At 46.6% G+C, this 26,453-nt stretch overlaps 1 protein-coding gene across 5 annotated transcripts in view; it reads left to right on the top strand.

The window, feature by feature from the left end:
• ATP8A2 (ATPase phospholipid transporting 8A2) overlaps window positions 1-7,423 on the top strand; it is a 541,088-nt gene extending 533,665 nt beyond the window's left edge. For all 5 annotated transcript variants that reach the window (XM_039520497.1, XM_039520502.1, XM_039520500.1 and 2 more), the window contains one exon: window positions 7,005-7,423. In XM_039520497.1, coding sequence (XP_039376431.1) covers window positions 7,005-7,102 — 98 coding nt within the window. In that variant the 3' untranslated portion in view covers window positions 7,103-7,423. The remainder of the gene's footprint in view (window positions 1-7,004) is intronic.
• Window positions 7,424-26,453: the final 19,030 nt, after the last annotated feature.

The raw sequence follows: 26,453 nt of genomic DNA, 5'->3' as shown, positions 1-26,453 counted from the left end.
CCGCTGGTCCTGTGGCTCTGGTGGACCTCCCGCAGGCATGCCTGCGGATGCTCCACTGGAGCCGTGGGACCAGCGGACCCTCCGCAGGCATTTCTGTGGGAGGTCCACCGGAGCTGTGGGACCAGCGGACCCTCTGCAGTCATGCCTGCGGGAGGTCCACCGGAGCCGCCTGCCGCCCTCCTGGCAAAATGCCGCCCCAAGCGTGTGCTTGGCACGCTGGGGTCTGGAGCCGGCCCTGATTTCTGCTACCGTCTGGTCACCCCATCTCAAAAAGAATGTAGTGGAACTGGAAAAGGTTCAAAGAAGGGCAACAAAAATGATTAAGGATATGGAAGAGCTTCCATGCCAAGAGAGATTAAAAAGACTGGGATTGTTCATCTTAGAAAAGAGACAACAAAGGTGAGATAGGACAGAGGTCTATAAAATCATGAATGGTGAGGAGAAAATGAATAAGGAACTGTTATTTACGTCTTCACATGAAAAATAGAGGGCACCTGATGAAATTAATAGGCAGGAGGATTAAAACAAACAAGAGGAAATATTTTTTCACACAATGCACAGTAGACCTGTGGAACTTCTTGTCATGAGGCCAAAAATATAACAGGGTTCAAAAAAAGAATTATATAGGGTCAGGAAGGATAGGTCCATCAATGGGTATTAGCCAAAATGGTCAGGGATGTACCCGAATGCTCGGGCCATCCATAAACTCCAGCTGCCAGAAGCTGGGACTGGATGACAGGGGTGGATCACTCAGAATTGCCCTGATCCGTTCATTTAGGGTGATCAAATGTCCCGATTTTATAGGGACAGTCCCGATTTTGGGGTCTTTTTCTTATATAGGCTCCCCCTACCCCCTGTCCTGATTTTTCACATTTGCTGTCTGGTCACCCAACGTTCATTCCCTCAGAAGCATCTAGCATTGACCATTGTCAGAGAGAGGATACATGGCTAGATGGACCATTGATCTATCCCAGCATGGCTGTTCTTATGAGAGCCAGGAACCTTGAGCCTCCAGTCTCAACCCTGAACTAATTTAATTGTTGAGATGGGCCCTTAAAAAGGCTAATTCAGGGGATGAGCTTTTCTTCCCACATTCCAAACTCCACTATTCCCCCCAGCTTCCGTCTCCTGCTTCCAAGCAGCTCACATTGGCAAGAAGCTCTCCAGCGAGTCACTGAATCAAGCTCTTAAGGAGCTTCACAATGGAAATAATTTTCTCCCCAGCACAATGAAACTATATTCCTTCTCAACAGATATGCCAGTAGCACCTGGTCATCTATCACAGGGCCCATTCTACACTGTTCTCCAGCCAAGTTTCACTGCAATGCCTGATTTAGGAACAGGCCTCCCTGAGAGGTTTCAGGATCTCTGAGAAAATTAAATGGGACCCCCCTCAAGTCCAAGTGTCCATCAACTTTCAGGTCACTAGATAATGTTTTCACCTCTCTTAGCCAGAATATTACAGTACTTGGAACTCCTTCTCCCATTGTTCCTTAGAATATGTCTATTAAGTTCTTCTTCAAGTGATGATCCCTGTGTGTATCCCACATGTGAATGTGCATGCATGCCACGCACCTGGGTCTGGAAATTCTTCAGAACTGTGTCCATTGACCCGCACATGCACAATAGCCTCCCTCATGCTCCCAACCAAGGGTATAAGAGGCAGTGCGGATTGATACTTCTCCAGTTCCTTCTTACTGCCATATGGCCTGAGTCAGAATCATGTCCTTCTTCAATGCATGCATAACTTGTAAAGTAAAATCTTTGTAAATAGTTTTATATCTTAGCATAGTAGTTATAGTTAGTATGGTATATAATTAGTATAGAATAGTCATGTGTCCCCCGCCCCCGCAAAGTCAAGGGAAATCCTCCCTGGCCCTGGGACTATGCCCAGAGTCCCAGGGTTCAAGAATTGCATCTTCTGCCCTTGATCCTGCTCCATCAGAGATGAGCATCCACGGTCCCTGTACTGTCTGGGTGAGGCACATCTCTCTGAAAAGTGCAGTATCTGTCGATCCTTCTTTCCCAGAACTAGAGAGGCCCAAGAGCTCTGACTAAAAAAGTTCCTGGTGTAGCAGGCAATGAACTGTGGTGCACTGGTGTCTATCTCTATTAGGCCACATAGCTGCATGCACGTGTGTGCTGTTTGCCAGACTTCACTTGTGGTGCCTCCAAGCTTGGATCCACTCCACCTACCAACCAAACAGGGATCGCATTGACTCCCCCATGACTGTTCCCACCAGAGGTCTCACCTCCTTCGTTTGGTGGTCCAACCCAAACAAAGTCATGGCAGGGACTCCCTTCAGCCCTCCCATACCAAGGGCCACCATCTTGACAGATGTTCCCTTACTGGGTGGGAGTGCTCACCTGTACTACCACATTGTTTGGGATACCTCACCCCAAGAGAGGCCAGGCTACCCATAAACTTACTGGAACTGAGAGCGTTCCAGCTTGCGTGCAAGATCTTCCTTCTCCTCATACACTCGCTCCATGTGGAGATAATATCACCACAGTGGTCTGTATAAACAAACAGGGAGGAGTGAGATCTCATCTCCTCTGCCTGGAAGCAGTCAGACTTTGGAACTGGTGTATCAGAAAACACATTAGAATGCAGGCCGCATATCTCCAAGGTGTTCAAAACTCCCTGACAGACAAATTAAGCCACAGCTTCTCTGTAGACCTTGAATGGGAGATTCACAACACAGTTCTAACCAACACATTCACACAATGGGCCACTCCACTATGGGACCTCTTTGCATCTTAGATGAACAGGAAACTTCCTATGTATTGCTCCATGGGAGCCACAGGCAACGATTTCCAGGGTGACACTCTCCTAAATGGACAACCTCAGATACGCCTTTCCTCCCATCTCCCTACTACCACAGGTTGTTTGGAAGAACCATTGCAACAGAGCCACCATCATCCTAGCATGCTACTGGACCAGACAGTTCTGTTTCACAGAACTCCTAACGATGGCTGCTCTCCCACTTATCTGGATCTCCAAACCCAGGGTAGGGGGGAAATCAAGCATCCCAACCCAGGTTCGCTCCACCTCCTGGTCTGGTGTTTGGATGCACATCGGAACTAGAATGCTCAGGCTCCGCCCCTGTTCAGGAAATCCTTAACCAAAGTAGAAAAGATTCTACTAGCGCCTGCTACTTGGCTAAGTGGCGGCGCTTTTCGGCCTGGGCACATCATCACCAGCATTCACTTGCTACTTAAAGCCTTCAGGTCTGGCCCTTAGTTCGCTGTGGGTACACCCATCAGTGATTGGCTCCTTCCTCTCTCCAGTGGAGGGATGATCTGTCATTATGCACCTGGCTACTGTGCGATTTATGAAGGGCTTGAGCAGGACCTTGCCACCGGTCATTAACCCTATGCCTCAATGGGACCTTAACCTTGATCTGCCAATGCTCACAACTCCGCCCTTCGAACTTATGGCAGCATGCGCCATGATGACCCACCTGACCATGAAGGTGGTGATCTTAGTTGCCATCACTTTGGCCAGAAGGGTCAGTGAGATAGGAGCCATGATGACAGACTCTCCTCATACAAGTATTTCAAAAAGAGAAGGTCTCCTTTAGGTTACACCCCAAATTCCTTCCCAAGATTGCTGCTGAGTTTCACATCAATCCATCAATACATTTACCTGTATTTTTCGCAAAACCCCATGCTTCTGCTGAAGACAAGAGACTTTACTCCCTCATTGTCAGGTGTGCCCTGGCGTTCTATCTGCAAACAACCAAACCCCTCACACAATCTCTGAGACTCTTTGCTGTTTTGAAGCATTCTAAGCCTCCCGAAACTCACTTAGAAATCCTGAGGATATGGCTTGACCCCAAGATCTTTCTGCTATGGCAACAAACTTTCCCTGTCCTGGAGGCAGTGTTCCCTCTAATTTTTCCAACCCATGTGCGGAATGAATTTTGTTATGTGCACTGATATGGAGGTGATGTGTCACCTTCATATCGGTGCACATAACAAAATTCATGTGGTGGGGGTGGGGCCAAAGGGTTCGGAGTGTGGGAGGAGGCTCAGAGCTGGAGCAGAGGTTTGGGGTGCAGCAGTGTGAGGGCTCCAGCTGGGGGTGCGGACTCTGGGATGGAGCTGGAGATGAGGGGGCTCAGGGCTGGGGCAGAGGGTTGAGGTGTAGGGTGTGAAGTCTCTGGCTGGGGGTGCAGGCTCTGGGGTGGGGCCGTCAATGAGGGGTTTGGGGTGCAGGAGGGGCTCAAGGGCTACAGCAGGGAGAGAGGACTCCCCCCAGCTCTCTCTCCCCACAGCAGCAACTGGGCTGGGGCGGGGGAGAGGCGCCTCTTGCCGCCACGGTGTCTCTGGGACTGGGGCTGCAGAATAGGTGCCTCTCCCCCATCTGCAGCAGGTCTGGGACAGGGGAGGGCCGCCCCGGCTCACGCCTGGGGCTGGTCCAGGCTGCTCCAGCTGCGCCTGGGGCCGGGACGTGCTGCCCCAGCAGATCCGAGCGCCCCAGCGGCAGTAGGTCCAGGCCGCATCCCCGTTGGGGCTGGGGGAGGAGTGCCCCAGCAGGCCCCCAGGCAGGTTCTCTGAGCGCCTGCGCAGGGCTAAATAGGCTGCTGTGCGGCCATGCAGCTTACAGGGAACTTAGCCTGGGGGTATTACAGCTCACTCAACGTGAACACAAGCTGCCTCCACAACATCCTTATTGGATGTTCTGCTGCAGGACATTGGCAGCGCAGCAACTTGGAGCTCTTTCCACACATTCACAACACACTTTGCTCTTACTCAAGCCGCAACTGCAGCTGCAGCTGTAAGGATGGCAGTACTACAAGCATCTCTGCTACCAGCTTCCTCACACCCTCCTCCAGTCAGAACACCATTTGCCAGTCACCCACATGTGGAATACAGTTGGGGAGCATCACTCGAAGAAGAAATGAAGATTACTTAGGGCTTGTCAACACTACAAAATAAGGTTGACTTAAGTTAGGTCGACCTACAGCCACCATGGTAATTACATCAGCTGTCAGTGTACCCTCCTTCCGCTGGTGATGCGTGTCGCCCTTGCACTGACTGAAGTGGGGCATTGACAGCCGGAGTCTGGGGCACTGACAGCTGGGCGGGGCTCACAGCTGGAGCCTCCCCCACCTGGCCCCAGGGCTGACTAGGTGTCAAGGACATTGTTGCCCTGTGCTGCAGGTTCTCATTCCTAATATTCCACAGGGACAAGCCTCATTTTAAAATAGTTCCAAGTTTCACAGGAGTCAGTTCTTGAGCCTTCCCTTTTACTATATCAATAATTTGGCATCCGATGGGTGTTGTCAGAGACCTGAAGTTCTTTCTCAGCAGAACTTGAGAGTTTAAAAAAAAATCAAAATGTGTTTTTCAGAAGGATTCCCATTTTGTGCTAGCCAAAAGGATATGCATCTCGGAGACTTACCCCAGAATATTAAAGCTTGCTCCACTCAGGATACGTTAACCTCTTGACTGAGAAAAATCAATAAGATTTGCCAGGCTGTCACCTGTATCTCTACACAATCACCCATTTCTCTAGGGTAGATGTTGCAGCTGGCTGTAATGTAGTGGGAGCAGTCCTCTGGAAACACTAATCAGAGTTAAGGCTAAGATTTTGTCACAGATATTTTTAGTAAAAGTCACGGACAGGTCACGGGCAATAAAGAAAAATTCACGGAAGCCCATGACCTGTCCGTGACTTTTACTAAAAATATCTGTGACAAAATGGGGAGCTCAGCTGCGGGGTCCCCACACCACCTGCAGCCGCTCAGCCGCTACAGGGGCCACTCCAAGCTCTGGGGGACCCCACCACCCGTGGGAGCTTGGAGCGCCAGGGGCCCCCACTGCCCGCAGTTGCTTGGAGCTCTGGGGTACTCCTGCTGCCCATGGTGGCCGGGAGCTCTGGAGGATTTCCGGGGGGCCCTTCCAGGCAGGGAGGGGAGTACCCCACACCTCCTGGCCGCTGCGGGCAGCATGGGGACCCTGCAGCTCCCGGCTGGTAGTCACAGATTCTATGACTTCCACAACCGCCCTGAAAACATTGTAGCCTCAGGGCCGGTGCAACCATTAGGGCACTAGGATTTGGGGGGGGCGCCATTTTCTTCGGCATCGACCCCGGCGGCCAGATCTTTAGGATTTAGGCAGAGGGAGCTGGGGCAGGGGAGCGCGGGGAGGGCTGCCTGCAGCAAGTAAGGGGGGGGGGGCGGCACGCAGGGGAACTCCCCGCCCCAGCTCACCCCTGCCCTGCCTCCTCCAGGAGGGCGCAAGGTGGAAGTTTCGCCTAGGGCACGAAACATCCTTGCACCGGCCCTGTGTAGCCTTAATCATAGTCTCCTCTCAGATTTAGCATCTCACACAGTCTGGGTTTCTCAGGTTCTGCTAGGTATGATATTACAGACAATGACAGACTTGAGCAGAAAGGCAAATTTGTACTTACCAGAAAATTCTGTTTCTGTGACGTCTTTACAGATTCTCCACCAAGAAACCAACCCATTAGCTTGTTCTCAGTAGTAATTAATGTCTAGCTCTGACCTAATGCTTTTCAGACAAAAGAGGTCAGTATCATTTGCCTCCTTTTACAGATGTAGATTATTAGTTAGGTTGTCATAGAAAGAGAAATTTCCACTACTTGCATCCGAAGAAGTGGGTATTCACCCACAAAAGCTCATGCTGCAAAACGTCTGTTAGTCTATAAGGTGCCACAGGATTCTTTGCTGCTTCTACAGAACCAGACTAACACGGCTACCCCTCTGATACATAGAAAGAGTGTTATCGTCTGGTTAGAGTGGGCTGCTCAAGAGAGGAGGGAAGAGTGACAAAAACTTAGCAGCGGCTTGTCCTAATCACATTGGTGACACGGCCCATGTTCCAGAAGAGGGGAGACACTTCACAGAAATCTAATTTGCTGGTAAAACCAAATGTGCTCTTCCCCCACAGCGCCAGTAGTGTAATATAGTAATGTCTAACTGTGATGATCATCTCTAACTGGTTCCATTGTGCCTTTGTTCTCACTTTTTCAGATGGGTATGCATTTTCTCAAGAAGAACACGGAGTTGTTTCTCAGTCTCAAGTTGTTCGATCCTACGACACTACCAAACAGAGAGCTGGAGTAGAATAACACAGTTCTTTCCTGGATTGGTGGTGGGAATAATGAGATTTGGATCAATGCATCCACTGTTAACACATCCTTGACTAAGGTTGGCAGCAGCAGCCAAAACACCGGAACGCTCATTTCTGTGGCCTTAGCCAACACATTTGTTATGTATTCCCCCTGCAGACCTTGAGCACACATTGTGGGGAAATCATTGTTTTAAATCAATCGCAGTGCTCCGCCTAACTTTTGTTTATGTTGTTATGAAGCATTTGACTGTGCTATGTGAGGTGTGAAATTAAAAACATTATGTTTTACCACTATTTAAAACAGCAGTATAAATTGTTCTGGGAGAAAAGTAAAGAATTTATGTTCCATGAGAAATTGGCCTTTGCTTAATTGGAATGGGGTACTGACATTTCCTGTTTTGTTACTCACAGATTAAGCACACAGAGCTGCTTGTAAGTCTTATTCTATAACATTCACTGTTTACTTTAGCTGATTGAATTTTGAAATGGACAAATTAGGTATAAACTGTTTGATTGAACAAAACAACACAGTATATGGTAGGCTGGAAAAGCTAAGTGCTTATTTTGCATACCTAGTCATGACAAATTAACACAGTATGACAATTCAGTCTACAAAATATTTCATGACCTTTTATAGGATTCTTTATCTTAGCATTCTTTAAAAAATGTATTCACATGGACAGTATCTATAGGTCCCTCGGGTCACATGGCAGGACAGGTGCAGTGATTGCATGCATTCTGCACAGGGAACATCCAAAAATATACAACCCCTTTCCAACAGTTTTGTGCATTGTACTTGGATGAGAACTTCAAATCTGGGCATGAGACATCTCTTTTTAAACTATATAACAAAACATCAAGAATTGAAATGCTCATTGCATCTTCCATGTTATTCTGCAGCAAGGAAGCAACCTCCAGCAAAAAGCTGGGCAGTGCAAAGGATTATTGGGATTCATAGGAGTGGGCAGGGACAGAAACTGCTTCAACATTTCCTCCCAATGCTGAGGTTCACATTCTCCTTTCTAATGTCTGAAAATCTGGTGCCTTTACATCCTCTGCTGGTGGATTCTATGTAAACTCATGGGACAAGAGTACATCTTGGACTGTCACATGCCAAGATGTGCATAATGTCTGCGCAAGAAGGGAACGGCTGTGGAAAAGATCAGTGCGCGTTACCAAATCCTCTATGGCCATGGAGTCTGGAGGAGACTCGTACCCAAAAAAACCCAACCTTGGAATGGGGGGGGGGAGCCTTTTTCTGCCCAATGCTTTGGAGAAATTGTTTGAGCACATTTCATCCTTTTGAAAAGCTGACCCCCGAGCACTGCCACAGCTGCTTTAGAGTAAGTGAGGGATGATTGCACCAGTTCATGTTGTCACATAAAAGCATTGCTAACCATGATGGGAAGAGACGGCCAGCTGTTTGTGGGTTCAACTGGGTCAGTTGTCTTCCTAGATCTGATCCAGCAACTCCCCAGATTTCCTGAGATATGTTCTCAATCCAGCAAGCTGGAAGGAATGCTGGTTGTACTGACTTACTTTCTGAATGGGATAGGCCTGCTATTGCCTGTGTTGGAAGTATGCAAAAATCTGAAAGAAGTGGGGCAGAAGTAAGAACTGAATAGAGCCCTTAGAAAGCTAACACCGTCCTCCAGACGAGGCCTATTAATTTTAGTCACCAAACCATGTTTTTGAATAGCATAAAGTAAATATTGCTGCGCAGTTTGTGTTCAGCCAACACTCTCAGTTATTGCATAAGCTATACATGTGCACTTAATAAGCCGACACTGTTTTTGCCCTACTGACCATCATCCAGAACGTTTATTGATTTAAGTCTATTTGAAAGTAATTCAAATATGAATATTTATGCTCAGCAAGCAAGAGCAAAACACTGGCTTGGCTCACTGACTTAAGGGTCTTGAGTGATCTCCAGCACTTGAACACCACAGTTCAATTCCCAGTGCCACCTCTAAGGCCTAGATTTCTCTCACACTGAACAGTAAATTTTCTGGTCCTACAGCACCATGCAGGATTGGGCTTGGATTAGGGTGATGATTTGGAGGGAAAAGTCACCACCTTCTAGTTGCAGTGCTAATGAGGGAATTATGCAATGAGGGAAACTTGCAAGTAATTTGCCACAGGCATGAATGTCAAGGGGCTCTCTCTCTCTCTCTCTCTCTCTGTGGTTGTGTGTGTGAGAGAGACAGACAGAGACATGGATGAGGCATAAAGGAGAGAGTACACAGAGGGCAACTAAACAAAAGACAAAACCTGATCTCAGACGTATTAGAACCTTTTTGTACCAGTCCAACATATTAAACATTTTCTTTTTATTCAGAAACTAGTCCTGCTTAAGAATTACACAAGGTAAATCTGCACTTGGACAAAGCTGCTGTTTCTGCCTTTTCCAACACCACAGAATAAAATTAACTTCCTACACAGACAAAAATAAGCCTTTGTACTCTAAACTACACTGCAAATGTTAATATTTAAGTACTTTCAGAGGGTTTTTTAAAAGTATGTGAAAAAGTGCATAAAAATCATACAAACAATAATGCAAGTTAAGCCTGCAGATTGAGGAGAGCATTGAAAGACCCTGTACTCGCTTCAGTTATTTTTTTAATGCAACAAACCTTTGTGCAGCAAAATGAGGGATGCTGTGGAGGAGCAGCTGTCAGCTGCTGTGATTTATTTTACTAGCACTGACTATGGGCTGTATCTTTTTGACCTAGCTCTATATGGAGGTCAGAGAGTGTCACACACAAACCCTCACTAGAGTGACTAGTGGATTGAACTGAGATACATACGTTAATGTCAGCTCAATGAAAACTACACATGGGCCTGATCACACAGCTATACAGTATGTGACATGGGGACTGGTAGGTCAAATTTTATCATTGATGCAGGACCTTACTGTGGGTCTGGGTTAATCCTGTAGCACCCACCCAGGTCAAGACCTGGCATTCTTCTTGTCCTTCAGAGTCATTACAAGCACTGATCTATTGTAGTAAGCTATATCCTGGCTGTTTTAGTTCCTTGTCTTTGTGAACAGTGATTAGGTGTATTCCAGCATGTATTAGCAAAACAGAGAAGCACAACAGCTCTGTATCAACAAAATTCCATGTTCAGTCACAGAGCTGCATATAGCAGCAGGAGCTGTCTTTGAAACAACGCGGTGAAAATGTTATCAACTAGACGGGAGCAGAGCAGAATAAGCTAAAGATTTTGGCTTGACAGTCTGTATTAACACTTCAGTGCTGACCAGAAAATGGACTCGTTGGCAGCTCTCTGCGTTGACCAATCTGCCAGTTCTGGGGAACAGCTAATGTGTCTCTGCCTAGGCGCCTTTGTGAAAAACAGACATTATTTGTCCCTTCGGATCAGTACAATGCACAAGCTGGAGGGGGGCATGGAAACTACTGTTTCTTTAACAAAATGCCTAGTAAATGAAAACCAGTGAATTAGGCTTTGAGACGAGCGCTGCTGAGAAGTCTGTTGACATTTTCGTTTCCTTGAAAGAGCTTCAGGTCTTGCTGTAGGGAGCAAGCAGGAGAAGTCAGTAATAACTTGTCAAGGAGGAACAGTGAATAACTAATAAAAGTATCTGAGTCAAACTAAGTTGCTAATATATTTGAAAATGTATGTGGAGTTAACATAAACTATATGGGCTGTAAATTAAGATAACAGTCAAACCTCACTAATCTGCAAGTCACTAGACCACACACTTTTTAATGTTTGCCAAAAATGTGCATTCTCTCTCCACCACTCAGCTAATAGTTAATAGCAGATGCTGCAGCGAAGTCTCCTATTACCGAGATTACATAATTTTTACACTGTGTTTGCTAGGAGAATATCAATTATCATAAATAATTAAAACTAAACTAAGGTGGCAAAACACATGAAAAGTCCATGTTGTGATGCCAGCTTTGTGCTTGTTCACTTAGGGTGACATTCAGTCCTGTACAGAGGGCCAGCACAAGACTTAAGTGGGGCATAAGACTGGTGTCACCCTAGTCACAAGGGGTAATTTCACCCTTACAGGCTAATTCACAAAATGCAGTAATTTGCACTGGTTCTCTCATGCTTCAGCATGAATCAGTGAAGTTCTGGGGTCTGTTCTGCAAGCAACCATGGCTTTATAACTAGCATGGACGTCATTTTAAATTTCATTTTTAAACTACTCTGAGGAGTGTGCTCTTGTCTTTACGCTTAGCACTCAGGGATTTGAACTGGAAACAGTTGCTTTAATGGGACTCACACCCAAGAAACCCTGTGGAGTGAGATGAGCTCTCGCCTAGTTTTGAAACATGGCAAAATGTTTTAGCCTAGTTCTGACGCATTGTGCGAGGTCGCAGACCTGAAGTAGTTGACACAGTACTTTAAAACTCAGTCAGCTGGTGTAATGAGGCCTTCATCTGCTGATGACCCCAAATATATATATATATAGAGAGAGAGAGAGAGATGAAAAAGAGCATCGTAACCAGGGCAGTACCTGACACACTGATGTGCAAATAAAGAGGGGTTGTGAATTGAAATCCAGATGATTGGGTGTCCAGTACAACTACCAAGTACTGCTGTGCACACCAGCATTTTTCAAAGCCAAAGTCGGAGATAGGACGAGACTGGCAGATAATTATGAAAATGACAGCTGAGTTTATTAACAGCATCCTATCAGGCTATCTACCAGTCTGGACCCCCTTGTGTAGCGAAAGGCTCACCATACAAAAGTGCATATGCACTTGCCCAATGAATGACCGACGAGCAGAGGCCTGTTCAATAGCATGCTCCTCCCTCCCTCACTCATGTCCCTCAAGTGCCCTTTGTACAGGAGCCCTATCCCCATATTTAGCTTCTTGGGAGTCAGGTGGGGCCAGTGAATCATTAGGTAGTTGGGCTTTGGTATACTGAGTTCTAATAAGTCTATGGCCACATAGAAACTGTATGGTTATTATTTATACTGCAAACCATGGTCACGTGACCATTCCTAGAAACAGTGGAGCTCGAACATCCTGCTTCAGGAACACAGAGCCTAATTCCTTGAGAATCGCCATTAGCAGAATAGGGCCTGACATACAATGAAGCAGATCTGAGTCTGTCCAGAATGGAGAGCATGGTGCATGTAGGGCTCAATCCTGGGGATGGAGGCAGAGCGTTTTGGTTCAGATTCAGCAATGCACTAGCTCAGGGGTTCTCAAACTGAGGGTCGGGACCCCTCAGGGGGTCGTGAGGTTATTACATGGGAGGGGGGTCGTGAGCTGTCATCCTCCAGCCCAAACCCCGCATTGCCTCCAGCATTTATAATGGTGTTAAATATATTAAAAAGTGTTTTTAATTTATGGGGAGGAGGGGTCACACTCAGAGGCTTGCATTGTGAAAGGGGTCACCAGTACAGAAGTTTGAGAGCCACTGCACTTTTCAGGCATGTGAGCAGTTCCATTGTCTGCAGTGGGAATATATTTACGTACAGCACGTCCGTAAGTACATCACTGGCTCAGGGCCACAGAACTCTGCATCTTGCAAGATCAAGCCCAGCACAGTTGCTCAGAAACACCCATAGTTAGACAAAATTTGTCTTTGAGCATCGGGGGTTTCTAGGAGTTCAAACCCTGCCCCTCCGCTGCTCACACCAGCGGCTACTGCCGTTTAATAGACTTAGTAGCAATGCGGCTCCTTAGGGCCACTCAGAACAACAGCAACAGAACTCAGAAACTCCTGATTCAAAAAGCTAGTCTGTCTAGCATCTGAGCTCGAGGAAATTCTCACTGGGGGGGGGGGCCTATGACACACAGATTACTAGTTCTGGTCCATCCAGTTCGGGCGACGGTAGCCTCAGACTCTAGCCAGTTCAGTAAGTTCTGTGATGTAGGGTCAAGGAAGCTCCCCCAACCCTTGTTATTTCCAGATTAAAATCATAATGGCGCAGTCCGTTGCCAGGCAACACGTGATGCCCAAGTGAGGTCACATCTTCCACAGCTAACACGTTCCAGCCTCGGCATCTCTCAGCCCATGGCATGCGTGCTCAAGATGGCTGCCTGGTGGGCCCAGTGGGTCACACCCCACTTGGTCAAGAATGTTAAAAAAAATTGGCAGAATATTGCAGCAGGGCACAAGGGGAGGAGCAACTCCCTCCCTCCTGCTTCTAGACAATCACAATAACACACACTCCCCCACCACCACCACCCCCATGTGCTCTTTGCCACAAGCACACACAGGGCTCGCTCTGGGACGGGTGTTGTGCTGCTTCCAGAGGCTGTGGCGCTGGCTTTAATGCCTTGTGAACAAATGCTGCTCCAGAGCTGAGCACTGTGCAGATGGGCTGGGGAAAGGAAGAGGAGCACCATGCCAGAGCCCCACCAGCACCCACACTCTGCAGCAGTATCCTCAACCAGTCATCCCCCCACACAACATCTTCCCCTTGTTTCTACCTGTGAGCCAAAGCCCACAATTCTTTGGGACAGGGTAGGCAACAGAGCAATTTCTTGGACGGTATTTGCATTGTGGACCCAAAAAGAATGAAAACGCTGGAGTTACGTCATACTGAAAACAACAGCGATAGGGCTTCACTGCAGCAATAACTTGGCCTCTTACTCAGACCTCTAGCCTAGCTCTCAGCTGGACACAGATACAGCCAGACACAAAAACTTTCACAAGGGTGGTGGTGCTGCCAACCTCAGCTTGCCGGCCCGTCCAGAGGCTATAGGCTAAAGACTGAGTGTTGCTTTCACGCAGGCTGGGCTCTACCCTCTTGCCAGTGTGGATGCAGGCTAAACCAGGCCAAGCACATCCTCCAATGCCTCTCCCCCATGGGTCTAGCTAGAAGGCCGAACAAGAAGCTCTCTCACAATTCTCTGGGAAAGGTTCATGAAGCAGCTCAGTTTATGGCTGCACTAAGGACCATGGGATGTGCCCCCAGAAGTCCTAGCACCTCATATGAGACAGTGCAGCCCCTGTGTGAACTCAGTCAAGCAGCCACACTGGCATACCAAGCACTCAAGTTAACTCTGCAATGAAGCCACAAGCCGAGGCGAGACCCTTGCAGCTCACCTGAGCAGGCACTGCAGGCGACAGGCCTGTTTCTGGGTGGCAGGGGCCACACTTTTTTCTAGCCAGACGGTAATGTCAGGAAAGGGGATTTTACGGGCACAAGCTGGAACTAAAAGGCAGAAAAGCGACAGCCTCCATATGGCCAGGCCTGACTATGGAGACGCCTGTGAAAAACCCAGTGCTCAAAGCTAGCCTGAGAGACTGCCGTAAGTACACCTCTACTTGGCTGATGACATCAGCAAACTTGCAACTATAAAGTGGTGAAGCAAAAGGAAAGAAAGTCAACACGAACACTGGGTTGTGAGTGTTTTAAAGCCTGATTACCTTGCTGGGTGGTTTCAGTGAGAAGCTGTTCCAGACTCATTTTGGCATTAATGAAGCAATTCCAAAACATCTGTAGGGATGTTTGGAAAACGGAATTCAACAGCTGTTGTGTACACTTCTGCTTTCCCCCATGGTGTGGCTCTTTGGTCAGGAAATGCGTGTGAATGCTTACAGCTTTCCTCAGCAGCGGGTATTAGACTGGAAAAGCTGCTCAGCATTGTCCTCATCTCTTTTAACCCAGGGCGCTCGAGCAAGCAAAACAATTAGTTAGGCCTCATGAGCCAGGGGTGTGTGTGTGTGAAAGCGTGCAAGAATGGGGGATATTCCATTCTGTTTGAAACCAGATCCTGGCGCACTACAACCGCAGTGTAGCCCATTGTTCCTGGAGGTCAAATATTGAGCCATTTGAGTGACAGGATCTTTACCAGCATCTTTTTCATCAGTGAGCAAAGTCGTGTGCCCCCTTGGCTGTCATATCTGTGCGCCAATTGCTTAACTATTGGTTCAGATGGGCAGGTTTTAATCTGGATATGCAGAGCGGAGCAATGCTGTGGGGGAATGGTTAATTGGCTCCCAGCAGAGAAACAAGCGCTGCGCTGGTGTGTGGGTTTTTTCCTTCTAGAAGTGTTACCATTTTCACATTCTATTAATGTCCTCTGGTAGTTTCCATACAGCAGCAGTGCATTACAGTAGAGTTTGTTTCCCTCTCAAAGTGAATACAAATGAAGGTCATTGACTTGTACAGTTAGCTGGTTTGGCAAACTTAGTAAATGTGTAGTTTTGAACCATATTGTTGAGTGGTGTATGGCCACAAAGATTTCCAATATTTCTTTTATTACTGGATGGGGGGATTTTTATGTTTTGTTTTCTCACCACCCTGTTATAGCAAAGAAGTTCAATATTAAATTCAGTCAAGTTTTAGCCTGCAAATCTGCTGTGGTCTCTCTCATTCATTACCTTACTGGGTGATTTTTAAGGGCTGCTCTGGCTCCCATTGCCATCAATGATTGAAGGGGATCAGGCCCCCCAAAGTCAGCATTAGCTAATTAAACTAAGACTGGCACTGGCTTGCTTTGCAGCTTGCACCTATTCAAATGGCCTCTGGCTGTAGCCAGAGGGCAAACCTGCCTTTTTTACAAAACTAGGTGGCAGCCTGATGTGTTCCCTTCCCACTACCTTTGGGTTCCTTGACTAAAGGACAGCTATGTCTGTGAGGAGGCGGCAGTCTAGTGACCCATCAGCATATTCAAACCCACATGGAGAAGCTGGAATGACAGATATGCCAGTGAGGGGTACAGTGGAGGTGCAAAGAGTTTTTAACATTGGGCTTATGCCCTTTCTTGGTTTTTGATGATGTGGAAAGAAGGCCAAAGAGGGTCTCTCTCCAACAACAGTCTGTTGGGTTTTTCTGATCAGGAATATTAAGGCTGCTCTTCCCTGGATGTGCCTTCAGTGAAGCGTTAACTCAAGTTGGCTCCACTCCAGTTAGCCTAGCTCAGGGATCTCAAACCCAAATCACCACATGAGGACTAGTACTTTGGCCAGAGGGCCGCACCACTGACACCTTTTCATACAATACAAAAGCATAGTCAAAAATGAAAAAACTGAAGAGTAATATGCTATTAAAAGCATTCACTTTTTTAAAACTGCAATGCGAAGAGGGGTTTTAATAAAATATAAACACCTGTAACTATTCCTTATGTGGTCAGTAACACTGATGATGATGTTCACCAGAGGTCTCAAACACTCAGCCCACAGGCCATTTCCTGCGGCCTGCCATAGGCGCCGACTTTCTCCTGCACTGCATAACCATTTCCACCCCTCTCCACCCCAGTCACAGTGCAAAGTTGAGAGGGAAACTGAGGCTCACCTAGGAATTATAAAAATGTTACAGAAAATTTCCACTTTGTCACAGACACTGTCCAGTGTCCCAACTGAGAGACCCGTGGGCAATGGGGGTGGGGAAGAGGGACATCTGGGTGCCCAGCACCCCTAGCAGAGAGAGCCCTGAATGATGGGATGATGCCTGGTGCCCCTAACTAACAGTCTATCACAGGGGTCTCAAACATGCGGCCCCACTGCTACCCCTGCCTCTTCCCACCCCTTCCCTGCCCCCATTCCAACCCCTTCCCCAAAGTCCCCACCCCAACTCCGCCCCCTCCCTGCCCCTATTCCAACCCCTTCCCCAAATCCCCGCCTCTTCCCCTGAGCTTGCCGCGTCCCTGCTCCTCCCCGCTCCCTCCTGGAAAGTCCTACGCGCTGCAAAACAGCTGTTTGGCGGTGGGAAGCACTGGGAGGTAGGCGGAGGAGTGGGGACGTGGCATGCTGGGGGAGAGGCAGAGTGGGGGGCAAGGGCGGAGAGGGGAGCTTGGCTGCTGGCAGAGTCAGCGTCTATGGCGGGCTGCAGGAAATAACTCGTGTTTGAGACCTCTGCTTTAGTCTGTAAACTTCTCCCCCCCCTCTGACCCACCGCAGGCCAGCCAGCTTAAGTGCAAAGCACCACCACACTTCAGCTGAGGGTTTGTGTGTGTGGACAGAATTTGCATTAGCGAGAATAAATGAGTGAACTTTGCAGTCAGGATTAGTCCTCCCAAGTTTTAGTGGAGGGCTCGAGGCGTGCAGATCGTGAGCTCTCCAACCTCCCTGAAGGGTGCTGATGTTTGCTTTGTAACAAGCCATCCTGGCTCCCAACTGTAATTTAACAGCAGAATGAAAATAGGTGTTAACAAAACGAAAACAAACGATTTTTGAAAGAGTGTGACTAAAAATCTCTGCCCCTCTGAGTTGCTCAGCGTTCAGGCGCATATAATGTCATGATTTAACTAGTTCTCTAGTCACTACAGATTTTCCCAGGGTTGGCAAACCTGATTTTTTTAATTTAAAAATCAACAAAAAAACCAACCCCCCTTTCCTACAAACAATCTCTCTGGACTTTGTAAAGAAGCAAACAAGGATGCAAGCCCAATTCCCATCCCACCCCCCTTTTTTGTAGTAACAGGTCACCTTTTAAATCACTTCAGTAAAAACTTTGGGACCCACTGTTTTAAAGTGACCCACCAATTACATTTTGGCTTCTTGGTGACCCATCTCACATCCAAATTCATAGGGGTGGCCCCCAACCAAACTCATAGACCAGCATCCTTCTCCTCTGCTGCTGGCTCCTCTTCCTCCTCGCCCCACCAAGGGGCACCCACAACATGTAGTAGCACCATCCACCCTTGCAACCCTAACCCCAGCCTGGTGCAGAAGGGAGGGCCCTGGGGAGGGGAGCTGGCAAGCGAGCCTGCCCTGCCATCACCCAATAGTGGTAGCTCCTGACCTGTGGGGCGGAACCCAGCTTCTCCTCTGGGCATTGTGACTTGGTGCACAGGGGTTGCAGTGCCACTCAGATTTGGCTTGCCAACTCCTCCATTGTGGAGGGGTGGCCAGGCCAAACCTGAATGGTGCTGGGCTCTCATGTTCTAGGTTGCAACACCTGGAGAGGGGAGCTGGGCCCAGCCCAATGGGACAAGAACTGCTGCTGTGGGGTGAGTGCAGGGAAGGCTCATTCTCCAACCACCCCCGCAAGCAGGGGACTCTCCTCCACACCAGGCCCCCAGCTCCCCTGTTGTGGGAAGACCGACCGTATGGGGCGAATCGCTTTAAAATACTTTTATGCAAGAAGCAAAATACTCTAACCCCTGCTTTCCTGCTCAAAGAACAAGCAAACCTATGGTAACACACTAAACAGAAGTCACAGCACTAAAGTCATGTGCACAGCTCTCTGATTCATTCACACTGCTTTTTAGGACATGCCCTCTCTCTCCCCCACCTGCACGTAGTCTGCTTAGATTGTAAATTCTTCCAAGCAGCAACCTTACCCTCTCGCTTACTGTCTGTAAAGTGCCTGGCACGCACTTGGGTGCCATCGCAATTATTATTAATAATAAACAGTATTAATAGAAAAACTTGAAGACAATTGCTGTTAACGCTCACCCCTTAGTGAACCCTAATCCTTGCATTGCCATTTCTCACACAGGGCATTAGTCCAGTGGTGCTACTGTTAAGAAACTAAATAAAACAATTTTTAAGCTGAAATGGTAAAAAAAAAGTTGAAAAGTGATGTAAATATCAACTCTATCAGTTAAGTCTCTCTGCTCACTTCCAAGTCCTTCAGTCCTCAAACTGCTCCACTGTTGGCTGTCGGTGTTGAATATTCACGTCCTGGAGCCATTTGCTGGAGCAGCTGTTAAGGCTGGCGCTGGTGTTTCTCAGTGCCTCATACCAGACCAATATGGAATCAAAGTCTACACCCTCAGCTTCATGCTCAACCTCAGACAGGAGCATGAAAACAGTATAACTTAGAAAGGTCCAGTTTCAGACTGCTAAGAAGATTTCAGAAACAAAAATCCCGGTCCCTGCTATCCATTTCTACTGTATCTTATCAACCTAGAACCTTGTCTTCTCAGAGACTTTTAGCCAGATACCATCTTCTCCCTTATCTCCTCTTTGACTAAAAAATGGTGGGAGTATTGAATGAAAACCTACAAGATTTCCAGGAGGTGCTGGGTTCCAGGGGTGTGAAAAATCCCCACCCTGAGCGAGTTATACTAATCTAACCCCGTGTAGACAGTGCTATGCCCCCCTGAGGGCTTCTCCTGTTAACATAGCTACTGCCTCTTGGGGAGGTGGATGAACTACATCAATGGGAGACACTCTCCTGTCTTCACTAAAGGCTATAGCGATACAGCTGTGCCTCTGTATGTGAAGACAAGCTCCTAGTAACTTTGGCACCTTTGGAACTGTGGTGTGTAGTATTTGAATGATCAGCCCAATAAAGTTGTCTGCTCTGTGGGTTTCTGTTGGGGTTGTTTTTCTGAGTGCTGCTGAGTTGCAATCCAAATGATTGATGTTTCCATTTTTTATATAGACAGATTATTCCTGATGTCAACCAGCTTTTTCCTCCAAGTTCCAAAAAAGTTAATTTATGCACAATAGGCTATTCAGCTGATTAAAAGTTCTTTTGCAACAAGTTAACACATACAGCCTGTGGAGCTACTGACTGGCAAACCACAGTCCTGGGGAACTGCTGAAATTGATCTACAAATGGATCTTGAATGGTGGGTGTTGCTTCCCACTGTCAGTTGAATGGGAACAGTTCATTAGACTCAAACAAAGCTGTTGATCTAACTGTTCTTCCCCCTGCTACTCAGGCTTGGTTTACACTAAAAAGTTAGGTTAACCCAGCTACTTCGCTCAGGAGTGTAAAAAAATCCACCCCTCGAGCAATGTAGTTAAGCTGACCTAAACCCCAGTGTAGACAGTGCTAGTTTGATGGAAAAATTCTTCTGGCGACCTAGCTATCTACTTTTCTGGGAGATGGATTAACTATGCTGAGCAGAGAACCTCTCCCGCCTGCATGGGTAGCGTCTACACCAGGGCTGGCTCCAGCTTTTTTGCCGCACCCAGCGGCGAAGAAAAAAAAAAAGAAAGAAAAAGCCGCGCTTGGTGGCACTTCGGCAGCAGCTCTACCGCGCCGCTTCATTCTTCGGCGGCAATTCGACGGCCGGTCCTTCCCTCTGAGAGGGAACGAGGGACCCGCCACCAAATTGCCACCAAAGACCAGGACGTGCCACCCCTTTCCATGGGCCGCCCCAAGCACCTGCCTCCTGCGTTGGTGCCTGGAGCCGGCCCTGGTCTACGCTGAAGTACTACGGTGGCACAGTGGCAGTGCTGCAGTTGTGCTGCTGTAGCACTTCAAGTGTAGACAAGCCCTCAGTGTGGATAACAGCAGCCACCTGCACATTTTTTATGGGAGGAAGGTGACTAGAGAAAAAGGAATTAAAAAAAAAATTGGATTTATAATTGGGCTGAAAAAAAGCCCTTGCTAATCTTGAAAGGGAGCTACCTCCAAGCAAATTATTTTAGACAGAAAAAAATTAACATGAGCCTACTTTTCTATTAATTTAGATGCAAAAACCAATATCTGAATGCAGCCGATAGGTCTTGAGGTCTTTAACCCATGATTTGAGGACTTCAATAGCTCAGACATAGGTTAGGGGTTTGTTTCAGGAGTGGGTGGGTGAGATTCTGTGGCCTGCATCGTGCAGGAGGTCAGACTAGATGACCATAATGGTCCCTTCTGACCTTAAGTCTATGATTCTAAGCTGAAGGGCAGCTTGATACCAAACTGCACCATCATTGCAGGTTATTATGCCTGAATCCTAATCTCTCTGAATATCTTGTACATGTCCCATTTAAAAATCATGTACAATGAATATAAAATACTACATATACCTAGTGAAGGTAGCTATTTTACTTTAAAAATGTAGAGCCTAATTCTGACTTTATGCTACATTTACACCTTTAAAACTCCATTGACTTCAACAGAGTTGCTTCTGAACTGCACTGGTGCAAGTGAGAGACGAACTGAATGTGCAGAACAATACACAAACTGTCTAGTGTCTTGAATCAATAGGAGTCATTCTCTCAGTGTAAATATTGAGGGAATTAGCAGCTGCTTAAGACAATATTTACCTTTAGGGTAATAAATCTTATTAGTGATTTCAAAATAAATCAGCATCCTCAATTACATCCTGTAAATTGTCAGCCAGACCCAACCCAGGCATAAGTGGGCACACTTCCATTGATGTCTGTGGCGTTTGTTGCCCAGCTGAATTTGGCTCTGTGTCTAACAGTCTCAAACACTTCACTAGCTCCTTCCCTCAGATCTCAAAGCACTTGACAAACTTTAATGAATTAAACCTTCTAACATCTTGGGAGACTGATAAGCATTTTCATCTCTGTTTTATGGATGGGAAAGAACAGGTCCAGGGAGGTGAAGTGATTTGCCTAAAGTCACAGAGCCAGGTATGGAAGACATATTTCTTTATTCCCATTGCAGTGTTTTGAAGGTGACTTTAAAAAGGAAAAATAATTGGGGTTGTGCTCTTTCATGTTTCTTCATTAATTATACCGAAGGGCCTGAAAAGTTGGTTGGTTGGGGTTTTTTTTTCTTTATTTATTTTTCTACTTGATTTTTACCTTAGAGATATCAAGTCTTTACTTCCTTAGGTTTGCTGAAGATTTCCTTGGTGCCCAGAGAAAAGGACTGAGTTTTAAGGAGTGAGGCTTTTTATTCTCACTCTTTGCTGGGCATCTGGATTAAATAGGAATTAAAAAATAAAAAAAACAGAGCTTTAAGTCTGAATAAAATAAACCAACTATTTTACTTAACCAAGCTTCACTTGCTTTGCCTTCTGATGTCATAATCCTACTAGTTTTCCAGGCACGCGTGCAAAATGAGGTAGAAAAAATGATGTAAAAAATGAGATTTTTTATTTAAACAAACAGCTTTCCTTACAGACCTTCCTTCAATACACACCCTAAAGAAGCAAAAAAAGGGGGTGTGTGTGGGGGGGGGAGGAACTACAACCCCTTTTCCTTTTGAAGGTCACCTTTAACCCCTGGATCACGAACTTTAGAAGGCAACATCCTAAAAGTTGCTGTTAGGAATGTTGTCTGCACACTGGAAAACATAATCAAGAAGTCCCAGGGGAGATGGCAAATACTAAAAGTAAATAAAATTAACCAATGCCCCTGGCCAGTCCAGCGCAATCCTGCAGGCATTGTCTCTTGGCTATTTGCCAGCTGTGTGCTAGTACAGCCAGGATTTTTTTTTTTTTTGTAAATGAAAATAAGGGAGTAGCAGGAGACAGCCTGCAACACCCCTAGTAAGTTTTCTGCTGTTGCAAGTGACACATTTGCCTTCTTGCTATTAGTTTTTGGCTACTACTAGTTGGAAAATCTTGATAGTAGAAAGTCTAATGTTAATGTAGTGAATGTCTGCACATACTTTTACAATGCAGTGTAACCTGTACAGGACACCACCCTTTTTAGGCAGCTTCTTCAGGTCCCCAAACCAGGACACGTTGCTGCTGTCACATATAAAGGCCACTTCTAGTAAGCTATAAGCTTTTGTCAGTGACTTGAATTGCTGTTTAGGGTTCACTGTATATTATTAACCTGAATAAAACCTCACCAACTGCCCCATTTGTTTATTTTAGGGTTAGCTAAAGGAGCAACTACATGTAGTGGATGCATATGTCAGCAGCTCCCCTCAGCTGAGCTGCAATGCTTCCAGCTCTAAATCCCTTGCTTACTAAGGAGGGCGATATGGAAAGTTTTATGTAATGCAGAACAGACAAATGTCCAAAGGCCCCTGTGGGAGCGAGTGGTTGGGTAACACAGGAAAACAAGAGCCATAGAAGGAAATAAACGATGCCCAGTGTGGAGGCGGAGAAGAGGGATGTGAGGGGTGCATGCCCTTGAGCACCACTAACAAGCAACATGAAAAAAGCCCAGGATCAGTGTGTGGGAGATTTTTCCGGATATAAAGAACAAATTGAGCCAGGCAAACATGATAGCTTTTTTGTGATCAAATTACAAGATCTGTGGGTGCAGGGAAGGCAGTGGCTGTACATTAACACCTCGCTAATCCATGCTGTGGTGAACCTGCACTGAAAGCAGATTTCCAGGTTTGCACTTTCCTTTAACATAGAGTAGATCAGCAGAGTTCTATGGCTTATCTAGGAGCAGGGACAGTTCACGTGCCTCCATGCTCTCTGCAGGCCAATGGAAGAGTGACATGTCACCCCAACCCTGCCCTGGCACGGGTTAAAGCCCTGAGATGAGATTACTTATGTTACTGCTGCTGAGCTGGAGGAATCAGGCTTTTTATAGGAATAGAAAAGTAGCTGGTAGAGAGGTCTTCAGAAAGGCCATCTCTGCTGCCTCACTTGTCTTCTTAAGAGCTGCTGCTTTGGAGGCAGGCATTGCCTTTCTCTGTCATTCAGTCCAGCCATGGAGGGTATATATTATATTATATTATTATTATTATTATCATCTCCTTCATCTGAAGTATCAGGGATGCGCACAGCTGGAGATGGGACACTGCACAGGGGTCTAAGGGGACACTGACCAATCACTCTCTCAGGTGGCTGGCTGGTTCTTGCTCACATGCTCAGGGTCTAGCTGATCACCATATGTGAGGGTCAGAAAGGAATTCTCCTCCCTCACCCCCAGACCAGATTGGCAGTGACCTGGGCAGGGGTGGGTGGGTGGGAGGGAGTTTGGCGTCCTCTGCACTGTGTGAGGGCGAGTCACATAGCTGGATTATCTGGGTATTTCTCACTTAATCATTTCTCTGCCATACCAGGGGCCTCAGGCACTGGTGCCCCTCAGTCCCTCCTATTCTCAGCCTAACAATCTAGGTTCCTGGGGGCTGTAATACTTTGGTCTAGTTTCGGTTGCTGGGTTTGGTGTGTGGGTGCTAGTGGTCTGTGATGTACAGGAGGTCAGACTAGATGATCTGGTGGCCCCTTCGGGCCTTAAATTCTACAACTCTATTTTAAAGATGGCTGCCACCTCTTGACCAAGGGGAAGGAACTTAACCCGTTTGTGCCACCTCTTCTTCCCCACTTAATGAAGGGTAGGAGGGTTCAGGACTGTGGATGTCCTTTTCCTTCTGCATGGAGGAAGTGGTGGCTAGTTTTACTTGACTCTCACAGCTGGTCTGAATGCCCTGAGGCGCTCAGATGTTGGTGGCTCCCTTAAGAGCTGCTGTTGAAGGGGAGGAGGCCCAACGGAGGCTGCATTTCTAATGGCCTCTCTCACTCCTGATAGCCTCACAGTGGCTGCTGAGTCCCTCAACAGCTTCAGTGAGACTCAGCTCCCGCCCCCTTCAGCACCAGAATACCAGAGAAGGAAGAGCACAGTAAGTTGCCTGGGTCAGGGCTGCAGCCATTCCTGGGATCAGGGATGACATGGCATTCTCCCAAATGGCATTACCTCCACTAGCCCTGAGCCAAATCACAGACCTTACTAGCCTGCAATGGGGCTCCCCTGGAAGTGTGCATTAATGAGTCTCTGCTGTAGTATAGGCATACATTTGATATAGTGCCTCACACAATTGTATTTGAACAATAATTTCCATTTGCCTTGGGCAGAAGCTCTGTCACATGGATTGAAAACAGACTTAAGAATTGCAAACAGCAGTCAGTGACCAACACCACCATGCCAAATTGTGTGAGAGTGGACAGTTAGCACAGTGACAGGTGGTAGGCCTGGTTTTATCAGGCACGGAACTGTAGTGATCTAGAGGAAGGGTTAAACAGCACATTCATTCAATTGGCAAGTGATACTAAACAGAGGAGTGTTGCAATTCCCATTGAGGACAGAGAAATAATACAAATGGACCTACAGAGAAGTGAGAAATCTGAGCCAGAAATAATGAGATTCAGCTTGGAAAAATACAAGTGAATACATATGGGGGGTAATATTTAATAACAAATATTCAGTGGGAGGAAGATACTTGAAAAGAAGGAATTCTGAAAAAGAACTAAAGACTTGTCTACACTTAAAACTTAGGTCAACATAGCTACAGCATAAAAATTCACATCCTGAGCCACATAACAATGCCAACCTAACTCCTGGCAGTTGACAAAGAATGCTTCCATGAAGATAGCTACCATCACTCAGGGAGGGTCTTACAGAGACAGAAAACCCCCTTCTATCAGTGCAGGCTGTGTCTACACTATGGGTTATGCTGGCATAGCTACAGTGCTGCAGCTATGCTGCTACAGTCGCTGTAGTGTAGACATGGCCTGAGAGTGAACAGCAAATGGGATATTTTGAGAGGTACAGTGGTGCTATGGTTAAAGTACATGGCTGGGGGTTGAGATCTGGCTTATTCCTGACTCTGCAACAGGCTTCTTGCAGAAACCTTAAGCAATCTAATCTTTTTTAGCCTCAGTTTCCCATAGAACATGGAGATGCCTCATAAAAATGCCATAGCTGTATATAATATAGGCTTAAAATGAGGCATACATTCTTATTCTCCAAAAGTAAGTGGCTAATCAATGTGAAATTTCACACAGGTTTAGTTTTTGTCTTTTGCATTTTCTCTGTAGTTAGTTTGATTTCTCAGGATATATTTTTAATAGCTAGTCTGCGCTCTCTGGCTGAAATTTGTTCTTGGCAGGCCCACGTTTCACTGTTGTCTGAGCTCTCTTAAAAAGCATTCTATATCTATGCAAAACTTCATAGAAGGGTAACCAGATTTGGGCCAATGGAGAGATTCTCTTTCATGCTGGCTTTTAGGATAATTTTTAGCTGTTAGTCACATTATAACTGAAAATTTATATGCTCTACATCTGATTAATTGAGGCTGTTTGCTTGCAAGCCTGACTGGTGGCAGAGGTACTGGGCACATGCCAGCCCAACTGATGTGTGAAGAGCTGTATTTTTCTGTCAGATTTTATTCCAACAAGGAAGGCTTTATGTGTAGCTCTTGATGGATAAAATGCCATCCTCAGTGAAAATGCCACCAATAATTAAACCTTTAAAACTTTTAGGAAATTAACACACACATACACACTAACCCTTTGTTGTGATGCAGATAGTGTTGGTGCACACATGCATAACTGACACAAGTCCCAAAAGCAAAGAAATTAAAAGCTGAGTCACCTAACAGTACATACACTCCACCACAGGCCCACACCTGACCATACCACAACTGCTGTACACCACAGGTCATGCACCACAACTGTAACTCAGCTCCCTGGCACCCACACACCCTTTACCAAACGACCTGCTCTCAGCACAATCACTACACCAAATAGTCACAACTGCTAGGTTGGCAAACAATCTAGTGAAGCAATATGTGCATAAAGGCAAAAGGGGGACAGAGTTAAGGTTGTGGTGTGTCTCTGTGGTGTACAGTAGTTGTGATATGGTCAAAGGTTGGAGTAGAGAATGTGTTCTGTTAGGTGGAATAACTCTTGATTTCTTTATGTTTGTGGCTTTGTGTCAGGTGCATGTGCAGAAACCCTAACTGCTTCACAATTAAGCTTTGTGTGTATTAATAGTTTTTATCTATACTATTGGGTATTATAGGATCACTTCATTAATGCTTGCAAAATGCTTTGAGATTCTTCAAAAGG

Source organism: Mauremys reevesii, linkage group 1 (genome assembly GCF_016161935.1).
Source record: "Mauremys reevesii isolate NIE-2019 linkage group 1, ASM1616193v1, whole genome shotgun sequence".
Classification (NCBI taxonomy): domain Eukaryota; kingdom Metazoa; phylum Chordata; order Testudines; family Geoemydidae; genus Mauremys; species Mauremys reevesii.
Note: the sequence above shows the minus strand (reverse complement) of the source record. Positions and strands in the feature narration are given on the sequence as shown.